General features: G+C 41.4%; 2 protein-coding genes across 2 annotated transcripts in view; both read right to left on the bottom strand.

The window, feature by feature from the left end:
* LOC139211335 (cationic amino acid transporter 2-like) overlaps positions 1–10,990 on the bottom strand; it is a 68,482-nt gene extending 57,492 nt beyond the window's left edge. The window contains exon 1 of the mRNA XM_070841625.1: positions 10,971–10,990. Within this exon, the coding sequence (XP_070697726.1) occupies positions 10,971–10,990 (20 nt within the window). The remainder of the gene's footprint in view (positions 1–10,970) is intronic.
* A 2,416-nt stretch (positions 10,991–13,406) lies between these two features.
* The window catches only part of ccdc85a (coiled-coil domain containing 85A), a 30,541-nt gene continuing 25,045 nt past the window's right edge, over positions 13,407–18,902 (bottom strand). Inside the window, exons 3-4 of the mRNA XM_070841624.1 lie at positions 15,086–15,143; positions 13,407–13,422 (exon numbers count right to left, since the gene is read on the bottom strand). Of these exons, the coding sequence (XP_070697725.1) occupies positions 13,407–13,422; positions 15,086–15,143 (74 nt within the window). The remainder of the gene's footprint in view (positions 13,423–15,085; positions 15,144–18,902) is intronic.

The raw sequence follows: 18,902 nt of genomic DNA, 5'->3' as shown, positions 1-18,902 counted from the left end.
AATAATATTAAATTCATGATACTGACATCAGAAACCTTTAAGTAAATGTGAACAATATCTTGCCACAATGTCAAGCAATTGTCAGCAACTGTAACTGTAAAATAAGAAACCAAACTATATCAGCGTGTGATTCCTTAAGTGTCATATTGACGTTGTTTTCAGTTGGCCTATAATAGCATTATAGACTTCTTGACATTTAGTTATGGCTTTTGGTTTTGGTTTGCCAATACCAGTGGCTCCATCAGGCAGTTTGTGGGGGCTCCACTGCTTGCTAGAGGTGCTGTGGTGTATTGGGACACAGTAGTGGTTTGAGCTACATGCTAACACCAATATAATAACGTGCTTTCAGTACAATGACAATGCAAAGCAGGTAAAATGTTAACCATCTCAATCTAGCATGTTAGCATGCTAACATTGGCCAATTAGCACTAAACACAAATTCTAAATGGGGCAGAAGGTAATGTCATTAGTTTTGTATTTTGACCAGATCATGGCACTAGAGTCAGACGATTAGCAAATTTATTACAACTCATCCTGAGAGAAACAATAATGTCAGTACTAAAAGTCACGATAATCCATAAACCCAAATCTCTAACCTCAATGGAATGACAGAAGATAACCAAAGCAAGAAAGATTTATCTCACCAACAAATCAATATATGGTAAACCTTTGTCAGTTAATACACAGTGTTTTAATTACTAATAATGTGACACCAGAGGATGCAGAGGATCAATTCACTGCAAGTGCAAAAACCTTCTATCAGGATGTGAAAATCCCTCCTGAGCCGGAAGCAGATGAGCTTGTTCGTGTTTGTTTGCGTTGTCGGCCTCATTCTGTCTTGTTCCAACACGGTGATATTGGATTCAAGAAAAGTAGGAGAGACACATATTATTTTTATTTTTTACAATAGATATCATTAAGCACTTGTGAATGGCATGTGACATGTAGAAGAGTGATTAATATTTCACACCACAGGCTGACATACAGTGAATAACTTAAAATACATGTATCTAGGATGACAGCAGCTCTGGAAGCTTACATCTAAATACAGACAGTTAGACTCTCTTCCAATCCACAACCAATTAAGCATGTCCCCGTGTGCCCATGTGTTCGTTGCCACTAATTGCTCTACTCAATTCTTCATGATAAGTCTTGAGTGTTTCTTCCACGTATTGTCAGGGGGTGCCTATTATAGCTCTGAGCTAGTAGAGATGAAGATTAGCCTTCGCCAGGAATAATCTCTCAATGGAGAGCTAATGAAGTAAGACTCTGAAGTGTTCGGTTGCATGTATGTGTGTGTCTGTCGAGGGGGGTGGGGGCAGGGGCGTTGTCTATGTCCACTTTATTGCTCTACACCAAGAATGGATTAGAGGATGAAGGGGCCCCTGCGGATGGTGTTTGTAAAGGTAGCCTTTATACCCATCCAAAGCCAAATCCAAGCAATGCAACTGAACACATAACAAGACTAAGAGTCTAAAGCCACGCCAGCAGCAGCAGAACACGTGCAACACTAATATATTGATGTACAACAGGTGACATTTACAAATGTTGGACCCAGTTAAATGGTGAACATTTAAGTTTTTTTCAAACCAGTTTCACAGAAGTGTCACAACCCGGACAGACAAGACAAAGGAACCCACTCGCACAACTCAAAGTGACAAAAAAACACTTTATTTAAAAAGGCAGGGAAAAAACAGACAATGGCAAAACACTAAGGCTATACTAACAAAAGAGCAAACAGACAATATAAAATCAAAACGCTAAGAACAGAAATACTCAGGCCAAAAGGCACTCAAAACTAGAAACACGATACAAAGTAACAACTGAAAAAACTAAGCTAGACTAATCTCAAAGTGAACAACAAAAGGAGGAAGGCAGAGCTTCAAACAAAGTCAACAACTGAAAAAACCAAACCTCCAGAATGGTACTCCAACAACAGAATTCAAGAACAAGATAGCACAGAAAGGCAAGACAATGGACATGACGGACTGGCTCAGGAGAGAGGGAGACGCAGACAATAAATACACAAGGTAATGGGGAACAGGTGGAAACAATCAGGGAGGGGCTAGACAATCACAGACGGCAGGAAGTAACCCTAACCCTAACTGAAACGAGAGGGAAACAGGGTTACTACAAAATAAAACCGGAAATGACAAGACAACATGAGACGAGACAAAAAACTGAACTTAACAACATACAGGAAGTTTGTGAAATAGTCATCTATTCGTGTCTGTGGACACAAATCTTCCATTTTTAGTTCATCAGCACAATTTTGCAAAGTAATGAATTTCATTGGGATTATGTTGTCATGCCTGCAGTGCGTCTTTTTCTTTGTTAGTAGGACTTCTGAAGGACCTGGGAGCTCAGCAGCTGTATTTTATTCTTCATTCTATGTTCATTTTTTAACTACAATCACTACATTACTCAATATTCAGTCATGAGATTTTGTCCTTGTTTTCTGTCTGTGCAGTACTGTCTTTCTGACTGGTGCAATAATTCATCACTTCATCCATTCTACTACAGCGCAATCTCTTTGTTATATTTATATATACTGCACAGCTTTTTTAATTCTGTTTATATTATATTCTACTTATATAGGCACCTGTTGTTTAACTTATCTTTGCACTGTTGTTTTTGTTTTTTGCTGCTGCAAATTTGCAAATTTCCCCAATGTGGGACGAATAACGGTTTATCATATCGTATCGTATCGTATCGTATCGTATCGTATCGTATCGTATCGTATCGTATCGTATCGTATCGTATCGTATCGTATCGTATCTTATTGTATCTTATTGTATCGTATCGTATCTTACTCTTTATTTTATCATTCCACATCAGTAAGTCTGGAGGATCTGCTGCCGGTCACTGTCCATTTTTCTGAACACAAAAACACATCTGATATGAACTGATAAAATAAAGATATGAGCACAAAGATAAAATCCTGTGAGAAAATGTTTTATACATATTTGTTTCAACAACAATACAGAAGTCCTGCTGACAGAAAAAAAGACGTACCGCATGCACAAAAAGATAATCCCATTGAAATACAATGGTTTGATAAAAGAGAATATGTTTTATTCAAGCCTTCACTCACATTGAATGGAAGTGAATAGGAGGCAAATATTCACCAGTTGATTTTGTGCTTGTGTGACTATGCTGTGAGTCAGCCATCATCCTCCAATCTCTGGTTGTGTTCAGTTCTTCATGATAATGGGAATTTAAAAAACCTGATCCATATAAAGTGGTGAAATGTTTAAATTGTTTGCAAAATGTATAATTGAATCTGTTGGGTGATTGGGGTTATCCTTCAGCCTGATTCTTGCTTCTTAAAATTCTCTTGGACCCTTGACTTATATTAAACTGAATCACAGTTTGTCATAATGTATCACATTTACTAATGAATAACATGTCCTCCGCTACCAATCTTTAGAGTTTGAGGAAGTTGTAATACAGACTTTTCATATTTTTTGACACCCCTGAGGATGTAATATTTGGATGAGTTTTCCAATAGCACTGTGGAATAAATCTACAGCCCTGAATAATCCAGTAGTGGTAATGCCACTGTGTAGTCATTCACAGAAAGAGCCTAAAGGTTGAATGCACATTCAGCAGTCTGAGGACAGGATGAGTTGGTAGCTTGAGGATTGATTCAGTAGGCTGCTGAAGAGTGAATGAATGATTATGCAGACAGTGTTGCTCAGAACTGCCTTCATTCAGTCTGCAGCATGAAGGCGCTGATCTCAAGTCAGCTGAGAGGAACAAGCATGTATACACTTGGCTGCAAAGTCACTACTGTTCATGCTCCATGTGAAACCAAAAGAGACCAATGTTTGTGTGTGTGTGTGTGTGTGTGTGTGTGTGTGTGTGTGTGTGTGTGTGTGTGTGTGTGTGTGTTGGTGTTAGATGCCAAAAGGGCGTGACAAAATAACACACCAGGAATGAGAACGGGTTGACATAGCATGGTTTTCTAATCAGTGAAATGGCTCTGAGAACTCTCAAAGAATCCAAACATCATAGAAAGGTGTTGGCAGAGTAATACATCAACTATCAGGTTACAGACTGTCATGTACATCTATGAATAGAATATGATTGGATGTGGCTAGTTAGATGGTATCTGAGCCAGCGGTGAATAAGCCACTGATGGTGAAGCAAGAATGAAGCGGTAACCAGTGAGGAGATGCTGGAACAGGTCTGGCATGGCCTCTAGTACTCTAGTAAGAGCATTCTTAATCTGGTCCACACAAAAATTCGCCCATTCACAAATACTCCACACCAGCTGCCACAGAGAGCATTGCATGACAGCGCAGTCGATTATCAACAGATCATGATCATGGAAACTTCATCCGCTTGTCATTTGGTGCCCACGGCCACAGCGTTTATAGAGAAGCCAGTGCATTTCATGGAGGCAAATCACCCAGTGTCCTCTCTGAGATATAGTGGTATCAAGCATGTTAGATCTCCATGAGGAGGAGGGGATATGAATACCCTGTCTCAAAGGACAGTTTTTAATATCGTTTCTATTCATAGTCGAACACCATGACGGATGAAATTCAGTTTTAGATTCACTCAGCTATAATTTCTTGTTGTTATCACCACACACATATGTTCGCGTTTGTTAAAACGTAAAACACAAACACGTGTGTGCGGATTTCCTGAACTGACTTGGGCTATAAATCCATTTTACGATTATATTATATACATCCATCCAGTATCTATACCGCTTATCCGTCATGGGTCGCAGCAGCCAATCCCAGCTGACTTTGGTAGAGAGGAAGGGTACACCCTGGACAACCACAGGGCCAACACACAGAGACAGACAACCACTCACACTCGTACTGTACCTGCAGGCAATTCAGAGTCACCAATTAACCTAACCTGCATGTCTTTGGACTGTGAGAACATGCTAGATTCAAACCTGGAACCTTCTTGCTGTGAGGCAACAGTGCTGCTATATTATATACAGTATATTTTAATTATTTTAGGCCAACATTTTAGATGACAGGGGCTTTGCAAATATTCAACAGGAACTGCAACATGCTTGTATAGATTCAGGATGGCGCACCGCAGCGCTGTTATGGGGGTCTGATGCATTCCCAGCTGATACTTATTAACCTCTAAAGACCTGGTGTTCACATGCGTGGACATCACATTTTGAGTTATATTACCATAGTAGTTAATTCTGCTTAGCTGGGGCCGTATGGACATGTATGTGGGCAAAATTGTTGATATTTCATATTGTTTTTTGCACCGTGATTTTCAAAACATGTTCAAAATATGTTTTATATGTGTTATAAATACATGCAAAAGCAGTCAGGAAAAAAAACTGCTATGTTCAGGGTGGAAATAAAGAGTTTTGCACAAAGGTGACTTTATTGTGTTTTCTGGAAATTAAGACCGATTGTCCACATATGTGGACATAATTTTTCTCTAAAACTAACCATGTAAAAAGATGATGCTTAGGTTTTATACTTCAGGGTCCAATAAGCCCAAATAGCAAGGAGAAATAAAAAATGCATATCAAACAAGAGCTCGGGTCTTAGGAAGTTAAGCCAGGAATAATTAATTTTGTTTGGAAGGATTGTAAGCAAAATTTTATATTCAAGTTGTAACACAATGCCCAGATCGTGCATGTATATACTTTTTCTCAAGGCATGAACACTGAAGTACGGGATCTGTACCCATCACTCTTTAACCCTCTCAAGAGTGGGCATCAAATAATAATACTTTCAGCAGCTTCACTGTTCTGTTAGCAGAGACTGCAGCTTGTCAGTGTATATTTCTGATACAAGCTGACATGCTGCTGTCTCTCACACACCAACTCAACACCCCCCCACACACACTTAAACATACCCATGTGCACACTCTTCTAGGCTTAGAATCTGTCCTGCATCATAACCCACTGCTCTCTCTGAAGACATGACGAGGGACAGGACCTCGCCGTGTCTAATAGTCATAATGCTAAGTCAGGTCACTGTTTTGCATCCCGACATTAAATATTCGGGATGCAAAGCAGCACTGCAAGTTTCCTCCTCAGCTAAAACTGTTTCATTGTTGACAAATTGTTGAGAGTGCTTGGAGCAGAGTGCCTGTAGTGACTCTTGGGAAAATTAGTTTTCACAATCCAGGATTAGTGGAGCACACCAACTGAGACTAAACCAGTGGAAACACTGATAATCACAATGTGGCATGGGAAGAGAGTTTAGGTCTGTTACCATCGTGATGGGGTCATGTTAGCCAGCAGTTGTTCACGGTTCAGCAGGCAATTATGTAAGAACAAGCAGGGTCAATGAGGCAGAAAGGAGTGTGTGTTTGTGTGTGTGCGTGCCACGATGCGAGGGACTAATGTGCACAGGATGTATGCCTACATTTAACTTGACTATCTGCCTCACTGCCCATTGCTCACTTATGACTGCCCATCCAGTACAAAGAGAGCATTATAAATGACATCAAACGGCCCACTTCTCCAGATCTCCATGCCAAAACTCAGAATAGGCCCTCAGCCTCAGGGCTGGCAGTGGGAGTGCCAAACAAACTCATGATTTACATATCTGGCCTGTAAGTTAAAGTAGATTCAAATTTAAGTCAGACAGTTGGCCTGCCGTGTTTTATTATATCACGAGGAATCATATGATATGTAGTCATAGTAAAATGACAGAATATGACATTCTCTTGTGTTTTTATGTTTTTTTTGTGTACTACAGGCCATTGCAGCTACAGTACTTTGCCCTCTAACTGTACAAATCTTGGGCTTATGTAACTCCATCCCGACCCTTTGGATAGACCTGGACATAAGAGGTTTTCATCTGCCAGTGGCAATATGGAATTTTATTGTATTTTATTGTAGGGTGCCATACTGACATATACTGAATGCCCCATTTTTCTCACAACTGGATGCAATACTGCATGGAAATATGATGATAAATGCATAAATGGTGTGGGTGGGGGGTGGGGGTAGGATGACCAGTTCTTTTTAAGGTGGTCACAGCCAAGAAATTTTGGAAACCACTGATATACTGTATGGTATGGTCTATGCAATTTTTGACCTATCAGCGTCCTTGGTTCGAGCTACATATGAGGAGTGACACAGTCATGGCTCAGAGCTGTTGTTACCTTACTGCTGGATCAGGAAGCTGCAGCAGTCACTGCCACAGTGAGCAGTGCTGAGCAAACACAAGATCAAATAATAGATGATAACAAAAACCGGTCCCTCAAAGGAAGACTGCAAATGTAGCATTTGTAACCTTCTACAACAACCTAATACATCTTTATATAGTCAGCCCAACGTGACACTTGTGCATAACAGCAGAACAGAAAACAATGACACAACCGACAAGATGATTTGTGTTTGCCATAATAAAAGGTTATTAAAATGTATTTTAATAAATAATAAGATCAAGAGAGGATGTCAGACTCCCCTTCCTCTTTTGGCTGGAAAGCCGTCCTGCGTGTTTCCTGTCCCAGTTTGCACTGAGTCACACTGTCCACAGTCTTTCCTTTCAACTCTCAGTGACGACAACCGACACTAGGAGGCCATTTAACTGAGGTATTAGAAATCATGATGTGAAAGCAGTTGGGTGCCAGGGAGACACATGAGCAGACAGGGTGACTCACCAGCACAGAGAGTCACGGAGGAACTGGGACAGACATGTACATTGGCAGACTGACAGAGACACCGGGAGCCCAACACTGCTGCAATGCAGAGTCGAGCTACAGCACTGTGTACTGTATGTGTGTATGTGAGAGGGAGCCTGTGAGCATTTCTATATTCTGTAGTGCTTACAATGACACACCTTGATAAGCAAGCCACCCCCTCTACTGTATGTGTGAGAGAGGCAGGGAGAAAAAGAGTGATGGGGAAATAGCAAAGCAGGTTTGGTATATAATGCAGCTTGTGTGTGTGTAAGTGTGAGAGCTGTGTGGGTGGCTCATATTCAAATTTGTTTGATCCTTTGCCATCCAAGCTAATAAATAATAGGGGACCATTTCCTCTGGCAGCCAGCCAGCAATCTGTTCACTGTACATAGAGCGCACACACACATAGAAATACACATATACTCCTGCTATAATTGAATAAAATAAATAAATGATCTGCTTACCAGACACACACACACACACATACACACACAGCAAGTAGTGTTACTGATGGGGCAGCAGTGTGTGCACAAGAAGCTAAGAGAACAGTGAGAGCCATCATCATAAACAGGCTTATACTAAATGGCAGCATTCGGGTCCTGAATTGATGGAGATGTTGCGATCAGCACTCTTGATAAAGAACTGCCACTGGGACCCTCATAGAACCTGATTTTTAAGAGTTCTGAGTGGACCTGACTGAAAGTACAAATGATATTTTGTGCAAATCTCATTTCATACATGAAATATTCAGGAGCTACCCCAAGATTTATGTCAGATTGGAAAAGTGTAGCAGCAGAAACTGCACCAACCCTGTTTCCCATGTTATGTACAGCTAATTTGTATTAGCGAATATGGTTTGTTAAATAGTGATGTCCAAGGCAACAAGGTGATATGGATGTATCGGTACATATCTGCAAAACATTCACTGTCATAGTATTTGCTTTGTTTTTCTCCACAACATCCACTCTTGACCTTTTCATAGGCCACTCAGGGCATGTGGTTAATGTCAGGATTCATAAAGTAATCTGGACCATTTCTACTCCTTGATGAAGACCATGAGATGCAGTTGAAAACTCTTTGAAAAAGCTGGTAAGTTTACCTAGAGTTAGAATTGTTCTCCGCAAAAGTCAGCACAGACTTAAAGGTGCAGTGTGTAGTATTTAGTGACATCTAGCTGTGAGGGTGAAAATGGCAACCAACCACATACCCCTAGCCTCACCCCTCCCTTCTGAGAGGCTACAGGGGCCCGTGAGCATCCCCGCTGCCTTGTGTTTTTTTCACTGAACAATAAGTGTGATCCACTATTTGTCACAACACAAAATGGTACTTCTCCTCTATCTTCTCCTTCTTCTTCCAACCGGTGCATTTGCACCACCAAATTCAAAGTGCCACATCAGCATAAAAATGTGAAAGGCCCTTTTTGTCCGTTCTGGTCTACTACTGAAACATGGTGGTGCAACATGGTGGACTGCACGGTTGAGATCCGTAAATAGATAGAAAGGGCTCATTCTAAGATAACGGACAGACAATTCTTAGTTTCAGGTGACTAAACACTGCTGGAAACATAATTACGAATACTATAGTACATTTCTAAGATTTATTTATTTGGCCAGTGAACATAATCATCCACGCAGTTATACATTTCCAGCTTAAATTTGTGCCCTGTATAATATCGTAGTGGAGACAGGTTTGCATACTCATTGACAGTGCTTCTGTTGTGTTATGCAGATGATGGCAGACAATATATCTGAACCTTCCACAAGCTTGTTCAGCCTGCACTGAAACATCAGAGATGTTACATCAGTACAGATGTCTGCTGCCCCTTGTTTCTTGTGTGTCGTGCAGTACCAGTGGCTGGTACTGGGCTGACAGATAAACTAATGCTGATCAAGAAATAGGTCCAGCACTACAAAATCTTGTTTTTACATATCTGTTGGTTCATCTAACATACACAACAAACACAAACACAAGTTATTGAGCTTCTGGAGGTGTTACTATGAGTATCTTTCTACGCTGTGAAGAGCCAAGCTGGCTCTTTGACCCTGCTCTTTATGCTAAGCTAGGCTAGCCATGTCCTGTCTCTGGCTCCATAGTTATACCATACATACTGCAAACGCACTGATGTGAGATTTACATCAAGCTAATGTTGAACCATTCCTTTTATTCCATTTTCTACATCACTATGCAGCCTACTGCACATATGTCTGTGTCTGTGTACATTAAAAACCACATATATACAATGAACACTTTCTGCAAAGGAGTCGTTTTTACATAAAGACACTTTATTAGCTTATACATACATCTCTGGTTATAATAATTAGTTATATAATACCAAGAAGTCAAAAATAATAACTGTAGTTATATTATTATAAAACTAAGCAGATATACTACTCTTGACTTTTAAAAACATAAATGTCTTTGATAATATATTATAGTTCTTGTCTTGTTTCATCTGTCACCAAAGCTAAAAAAAAAAACTCACAGGGTGAAGAGGTTATACAGTATGGATTCAGGATAAATGTATATGAGTGTATGTCTGTATGTGTATATTACTGTGAGCCCCTGTGTGTGTGCACCAAGTAGACTCACATTTTCCACACATCCAAGCACCCACTTTCATTAGGACAACACATCTTGATCTTGAGCTGTTAAGGAGGAAGTAAACGTAACCCCGCATATTTTGGTGAGGACAGACACCCCCCTCCCCATGTTAATCCTGGTGAAACTAAGCTTCCTGTCATGAAACGCCGTGGATCTCTAATGGATGGTCTTTTTAATCACATTTTCAACACAAACCTCAAGTTCTGTTTTGCTCAGTCTTGACCTTGGATTTGGTGCATCTGTGCTTTCTGTGAATCCTTTTCACATGAAAATATGACACAGGTGTGTGTGTGTGGGAGCATTTATTCATTAAATCGAACTCAACACACCCACAGTAGATGGAGCTTAACTACCATTTTATTTTGTGGAATTCTAACATAAACTCAAGAGATGCTTCTATGAGCATTTTTACACAAGGTATGGTAAAAGGTATGGCTAAATGATTTATATTCTTATACGGAAATAAGAAAAAGTGTAATTTCATTCTACAACTCAAATAGTTATCTTTATATATCTTTATAAACTGAGAGTCCTCAATATTTCCGACAGGACACCACGGGGCGCTAGGATGAAGCACCATAGCGGTGACAGAAACAAGAAAGCTGCACGTGGGTTTCGTTTCTATGACAACTTATCACCACTCTGATCACCACTGTTGTATGATAGCATCGCCCCTTCGCTTTTCATTAGCGACTTGTATCTATTTGTGTGCCATTGTTTTCTCTCTGAGCACCAACCGGAGGATGCCTGCCGTCATGCTTCGTATGGATGAGCCATAGAGTGATGTGGGTGCATGACGGGATCCATCGCACATAATAACACGGTGGAAATCATTGTCCTGTCAGTTTAGTGTCTGTCATTTTTAACTGGCCAACTATGCAGCTGGTATCGGTGAATTTAATTTCTATTCTATTTTTATATTGACTGCCGTGATGACATTTAAACATTATTTGCTAATGTCAAGTATAGAACTAATGTCATATAATATCTAATTAAACTGCTATTTATTGTAGAAAACTACTGAGTGGTTTTCAAAAAGCATCCAGCAATTATCCTCAACTCACTTAGCTCTCTATCAGTGTTCGCTCTCCTTATTTAAAATATTATAAGAAGAGGCCTTTGTCTGTGTTAGAGCCACATGAATGAAAGCACTATATGATTTGGATTTTAAGCCTTGAAGCATCAGATCTATAAAAAAAACGAAAATAGTGATGCTGAATATCCACTGTACGGCCCACACATCCTTTCTTGGTCTCTCTGCATCATCTGTCATCTGCAACTTTATATCTCCTCAACATGCTGTGATCAAATGTTGTCCAAGGCATGTTGTCCGCGTTCAGATGCCCGGGAGTGTGGAAAATGAGCAGCACACACACACACAGCACCGTATCAATGACTGAACACTGACAAAAGGTTTAGAATACTATAACACTGTCTGTATAGGAATGGACCTTGACACAAAAGCTGAACAATGAGCCAAAAATTAGCAAACCTTTTCTTTTCCCCTAAACAAGAACATGTTTAAACCCACCCCCCACCCTCCCACCCCCAAACATACACACACACATCCCCATATGTTCTCTCTGTAACCCTTTAAATGACAGCACCCTAGGTATATGCCTCATAACTACAAAGGAAGAAAATTTCACACAGAAGCTACACAATACTTCCAAATATGGCACCTGGAACTTGTTAGCTTCTTTGTTAGCTTATTTTCATCAGAATGCTAGCTGTGCTGGTAACTGCTGCGTCAAATTAGACTCAATTCATTTGAATTAATTGTACAGTTATAATTCCAAACAGACTGTATGCTAACAGAAAAAAAAGGTTTGTTCAACGGAGGTCTTTAAAGTGTAATTTGTCTTGATTGTAGCCGGGCTTAGTGTCCTAGTTTTGGCCATCATCTCTATCAGGGACAGTAACATTGTACTTGTCAAGTCTAGAACTGCAACTAATAGCTAGCGATTATCTATCAGTCTATTTATGAATCATTTGGTCTATGAAATGTCGTAAAATTGTGAAAACATCCAATGTGAGTCCAATGTGATGTCTTTAAATATCATTGTTTTGTCTGACTGATAAAAAAAAACAAACCCAAAATATATTGAGCTTACTATTATAACTGATACAAGAGCATCAGAAAATCCTGTCATTTGAGAAGCTGGAACCAGAGAATGTGTGGCATGTTTTTACTATTTTTGCCACCAACAAAGCTTTGCTAATGTTAATCATAAACACATTTCACAACAAACGCCTTCCAGTGGTCTGCCGTTGGAACACTTAATGTGAGGCAATCTGTCACATCAGATAGCTCTGATGCCGCGACAGCCATCATTTAACTTCAGCCATCACTTTCAGTCTTGCCTCCAAATAAATCGATTTAGATGATGGAGCTAAACCGGTTGCTTTGTCACCAGTGTCATTGTGGGTCTTGCCTGTCTGCTGGACTCTGCTGTAGTGATGCTGCTTTGGTGAGTACAATGTTACCATGAGTGATAGAAAACAACGACTAAAGCTACAGAAATAAGACCCCGGCTGTAATAAAACAGAAGTATCATTCTAAAAACTCCTCTGTTAGTTAAAATGACTCATCCTCCCTTTGTGCTTTAATTTCACAATGACTTTTGTAAAAGTAGTTACCATCACCACGTGTTGGATATTAAGTTTTAAAATAATCACTGGCATTGTGATTGTTAAGAAAAGGGGCTGTAACCTCCAGTGTTACCATGAGGAGTTACTCTTCCATGTACGGCTTCTTTCATCCAGAAGGTCTCTGTCTTTCCAAAGAGGTAGGACTATTTAGTTGGCAACACAAAGATTCTGTCTCATCCATTCTCCCCACTTCATTTTGGCAATGCGGGGATGAGCCTCCGCCCGTCCGAACAGTGACATTCAGTCTTCTCTGGTGGTCCACATGAAATGCATAGCAGCAGCAGCAGCAGACAGGGAAGAGAGAGTGTTCGAGTGTCTCCAGTGTTTTGCCACTTTGCCTTGTTTCACTCATCCGCTCCCTCCCCCATCACTGCTTGATTTTGAATTTCATGATCATTTATCCATCCAGTTATGCATCGATCCACTCGTCCTTCCATCCATCCATCCTGCTAATAACCCTCTTCTTCTCTCTCTGGGGTGTGTGTTGTCACAGCAGCATCTGATCAAGAGGCATGTCATGGTCAGGAGGCATCAAAGCTGAAAGACAAGAAGGAAGCAGTGAAATCACTGCATGGAGATGCATGTATGTGTGTGTGTGTGTGTGTGTGTGTGTGTGTGTGTGTGTGTGTGTGTGTGTGTGGAGCCTGTGCTCAGCAGAATGCAGGGATCTGTCCCCTTCAAGTAAAGATGGAGGCTGATTTATTCCACCATTAAGAACTGCTTCATCATTAAATATTAACCCCGCGCCATCAGTCACCCTGCGGCCAATGCATTAAAGCAGGGGTCACGCCAGGGTGACCTCTCACACACACACACACACACACACACTCACACTGCAAGCCACCTTCACCAAAAGCCACCTTCACTGCTCCATGAGTTCAGGGCTGCAGCTACCTTTGAGCACACTGAGGTCATTGTTGCTATTCTGGCAATTTGGAGGTTTTAACAATATGAGGAGTTTACATTCTACAAATACACATTCTTAGTATGAGTACTTCAGCAACTGTCCATCCAGTGCTGCACTTCATCTGCCTCCAGTCCAGAGTATCAATATTTCACCACACTTTGCTTTCAGAAAGTCTAGGATGACTGAACAGTTTTACTCCTCTTTGCAGCTAACAGTCTGCTGGTTTCAGTCTTGCTAAACTGATGCTTGACCATACTATGTGGGGCCCTTTGAAACCGCTGAAAGAGAAACAGTTGGCAAACCAGCTACCTGCAGCTAACCACTTCAAACTATGTAGGTAAGAGAACGCTGGTGTTGCTAATCTAGAAATCTCTCAGGGTGGGCAACATTCTGTCTTTCTGCCACAAATGCACTAATATCCTTAAGTATGACTTTGATGTAGGTGATGCTGCTCCTATTAAAGAGCGACAGAGCGACAGAACGAGTGCTTGTAAGTGTCAGCTTCTGCAGAAGGAAGTAAATTACAGCAAGGCATTACTGAACCCAATGCTAGCTCATGGAGTTCCCCATGGCTGCTTGTGGGTAAGTCAGATAATACACCTCGTTTTTGCACTGATACCTTTTTGCACTGACTTTCACGGGGTTAACCCTACCATCAAGCCTGATCGCTATTCTCCTTCCCATTTGGAAGACTGTATTGACAGAGTGGGGTCTGGAGTCTTCGTTACCAGGTTAGACCTCCCAAAGGGCTACTGGGAAGTCGCTCTCACCCAGAGAACTTGTGAAATCTCTGCTTTGTGACTCGAGACGATTGTGTCAGTCCACTGTCATGGTTTTAGGGCTTTTGGGATGCAGAATGCACCAGCCATATTCCAGCATCCTGGCAAATAAGGTGTTGAAAGGAAATGCAGATTGTGAGGCCTATAATGATGACTTGGTGATCTACAGCTCTACCTGGTCTATATATAGCTCAGCTGGAGCAGGTGTTCCATAGACAGATTGCTGCCAATTTGATCTTGAACCTTGCAAAGTGTGAATCTGGAAAGACCCATTGGAGACACTGTCAACTGTGGTGTTCCAGATTCTATTCTATTTGTGTATTTATTTATTCATTAATTTACTTTGGGTGTGGCAGGTTATTATGGGAGGTTTTGCAAAAAAGTTGCTATTGCTGCCGCCCCCTTGACTAACCCGCTCAGCCAAAGGTCCCACAGATATGTGTCAATTTGCACTGGAGAACCTGAAGGCACCATTAGTGCTCCTTTAACAGTTCATTCAAACTGCTGGACTCACCTGTCCCATAGCTTTACACTCCTACAGGAGTTGGTGCAGCAACCAGCAGATATCAGAGCTGCAAAAGAAATCAAAAGAAATAATTAATTATCAAACGAGTGGCACCACTCATCAACCAAACCTGTGTGATTATGTGCCTCATCATCTAAGCCAGTTTGCTGCTAGCTATTTCAAACATGCACACACACACACACACACACACACACACACACACACACACACAGTGAAAGGTGTGTCTCCTCACTCTGAAATGCTTCAATGACTGTATGACACAGATTCTTTTCTGTTTTTCTCAATCCACTTTCATTTCTGTCATGGATGGGTAGCCAATGACAGCACTTCCTGTTTCCCATCATCCTCTCCTGCCCGTTCCTTCGGTGACAGTTACCATAGATACGTCAGTTCATCTGAATCTGATCTGGCTGCAAAACGTCTATTTAAAATTCTTGTGCATTCAGGTAGGAGAGTAGTTACACCAGCTCCTCCATGCAGCATGATTATAAAAATGAACTGTCAAAGAGGAAATGCACATCTACCATGTTGACAAGGAAAAGACGCTGTTGGTCTTCCTTCATTTCTCCAGTTGTGACCCTTTCTGGATATCAGAACAATACTGGAGCCAGTCACGCCACGTATTGTCGCTGTCTACCACACTGATTAGAAGCTGCATTCTGAACTGCTGGTGAATTGTGACAGCAGCTCTTTTGTCATAGGAACAGTTGGATAAGGTAAGGAGACAATTTCTCATTATCTGTCAGACAAACTGGTTTTACACATCACACAAACATTTCTGTCACTGTCCGTGTGCCGATGACTTATGGAGGACAAAATGGCGGCACTGATGCTGTTTCTCAGCAGGGTTCTATGTCTTTTTTCACTGCTATGCTCGTATGCAGCAGATAGACCTGAATAGCCACGGTGCTGAATTCATTTTCCAATGTGTCTCGTTAACAGATGGGTTTGGCATGAGCCACAGTCTCACGTCACTGGTGGCTGCAACTTTCAGAGGATGTTGGCATTTGGCTCCCGTCAACAAAACAGAACCAAACTTTTTTAGCACTTCAGTAAAAAATAAACAGGACAGAATCACTACAGGCTTGTGAGACAGACTGTCCTGAATAACAGACTGGAGCTTTTTTTTTTTTACATCACAGAGGAGCAAGCTTGATGACAAGTTGGATTTTGGGAGCTAAACACATGATAAAGTCATATAACAGCCAAAGCTCTGGTACCACAACTGAAACTTTCCGTCAATGGCTCTAAGGTTTAAAGTGATGACCAGATCCCTCCACTTCAACCACAGAGGAACATAACTGATATGTTTGTCCTCATAAAGGAAATACTGGCCACTTCTACAGTACCTTTAGACAAGTTAAAGAAGGGTTGACGTTTTTGATTAAACAGATGCGTGAATTATTATATAGGCTTTAATGTAGAGGAAGTATTTTTTGCCTTTTGTCCAATGATGAACAAGCTATTATTGATATGTGGCTCACATAAGAAAGCTAAAAGTAACGTTAAAGTATTTCTGAGGAGAAAAGCAGTTCATTCCTGATGAGGTCTATCTGACCGAAATGTTGCATTTATATTCGAGGGAGCTAATTAACAGTGTGCTGATTATTTTCTAATAAAAGACAACACAAGGTATCGTTGTTATTTCCAGTTAACATCACAAAGTCACCTCGTGTTACTCTGGCTGCAGTGATGAAATACTCCCTGACATTGACACTGTCAGGAAATACAAGAATCTTTGCACTCTTGTTTGTTAGAAGTTCAAGCCAGAGTGAACATGGAAAGTGAAACAGCAGTGATTCTACTGATCAATAAAAGAACTATTTCATTAGTAGCTCTCACTTTAGGAAGGTAGGAATGATGGCTCTGTTTGTACAGTGATCTTTTACCTGTTTTTCTCATGTGATATCACAATAATATCAAGATAATATCATGGAGATTCAGGGGTTCTCCAGATAACAGGGAAGATTTGCCACCGTCCGTATGTGCTGCTGCACTAGTCAGAGCTGAGCAGTGTAGGTGGAATATTCTTATTCAACACACGAACATGAGAATGACCGAACCCGGCCTGGCAGAGTGGACCGAACTGCAGTGAACACACACTGCTGCAGCACAACCAGCCGTTTCCGCCAGTTTACCACGATCACACTAGACGCCTGCTGTACATGTTGTACAACTCCAAGTGAGCATGTGGCAGACCAGCTGTGCAGAGGAAGAGAAGATGACCACTGACTGTGGTCATTTATCAACTCTCAAACACAGCTTAACCAGTCTGTGTGTGTGTGTGTGTGTGTGTGTGTGTGTGTGTGTGTGTGTGTGTGTGAAGGTAATGAATATTTTAATGACACTGAAGAGTTCTTTGGATCAACCTGAGTTACTCCACCTCTCTACAGCGCTCTCTCAATCTCCATCGTTCATCCTGCCCTTGTTCTTGTGTTGACCTGCTTACACCTCTGGTGTGTCTCAGTGGTCCAGACTGTCAGAGAGGCACACACACACACATACACACACACACACACACACACACACACACACAGAGGGACAGGCCTTTGGGCTGGTTCACAGCTGTGTGCTCTGCTTCGCTTCAATGCACCTCACTGTGTGTGTCAGGGAGTGATGGACAAGAAGAAGGAACAGATGAAAGAAGAAAAGAGAGTCAGGGGGAAAGAGAGACAAGTGTGTGCGTGTGTTTTTTCCAGCCTTTTGTTCTCCAATTTGATTCTTTCCTGTTTTTTGTTGAGGAGAGACAGAATTGAGAGAACAGAAACTAACAATCTCTTTGAACAAGAGAACCTGCCTTCCGTCCACCATCAAAGGACACACACACACACACACACACACACAATAGGTGGTCAAGGGACGGAGCGGCAGCTTTTCTGAATTTAAACAAGTCTAATGTCTGTGGTGCACAATCATAACCACCCACGCTGCAGCACACACTTTAACACACACACACACACACACACACACACAGAATGTGAATATGCTGCATCTATTTGAATACATAACATATAAAGCGGGTCTGGGGCTGACACCTGGACACTCGTGTTTTATGTGCAATCTTCTACAAAGGGATTTTAAGCGTGTGTGTGTGTGTGTGTGTGTGTGTGTGTGTGTACATGTTAGTGTGCTGTCTGTGCATGTGTAATGGTCAGTGTATGAGAACATAAGCTCTATTAATATGCAAAATGTTCCTGTGTTGAAATAAGAGGGGAAAATGGCTTCAAAGCTGACTGGAGATGAGTTGCCAGGGAAGCAGCTGTTGGCCTAGTTAGCAGGCCTGTCCGTAACACAGGACCTCTGATCACACACACACACACACACACACACTCAGCCTTACATTACACAAGCTCATGCACGCTCACACACATTTACACACAAAGCCTGTACTTGAACACGCCCCCACAAGCTGCCAGCTTCAGCCCAACTTTGCCAGAGACCTTTGCTGACCTCCCCAACCGTCTCACTGTGTGTGCGTCTTTGTGTGTGTGTGTGTTTTACTAAGCATGTATGTGTGCTTACATTTGTTCATCTGGGCCCATGTGTGTGTGTGTGTGTGTGTGTCCTGATTTCATCTTCTGTAGCATCCCATAATCCACCAGGCCCTCAGGTCAACACTTAATGACTTTCCTGAAAAATATTTGAAGGCTCCGGCACCTTCCTGACCCACTTCCTCATAAAAAAGAGGCCCCACGTCACATCAGGCATAGACATAGACATTCATTCTCTGGGATTTGGAGAAGAATTACAAAGATGAAACCCTCACTTCCTAAATGATACTATACAAGCAGTAATAACTGATCAG

Source organism: Pempheris klunzingeri, chromosome 12 (assembly GCF_042242105.1).
Source record: "Pempheris klunzingeri isolate RE-2024b chromosome 12, fPemKlu1.hap1, whole genome shotgun sequence".
In the NCBI taxonomy this organism is placed as follows: domain Eukaryota; kingdom Metazoa; phylum Chordata; class Actinopteri; order Acropomatiformes; family Pempheridae; genus Pempheris; species Pempheris klunzingeri.
The sequence above is the reverse complement of the archived record's forward strand: the minus strand, read 5'-3'. Positions and strand labels throughout refer to the sequence as shown.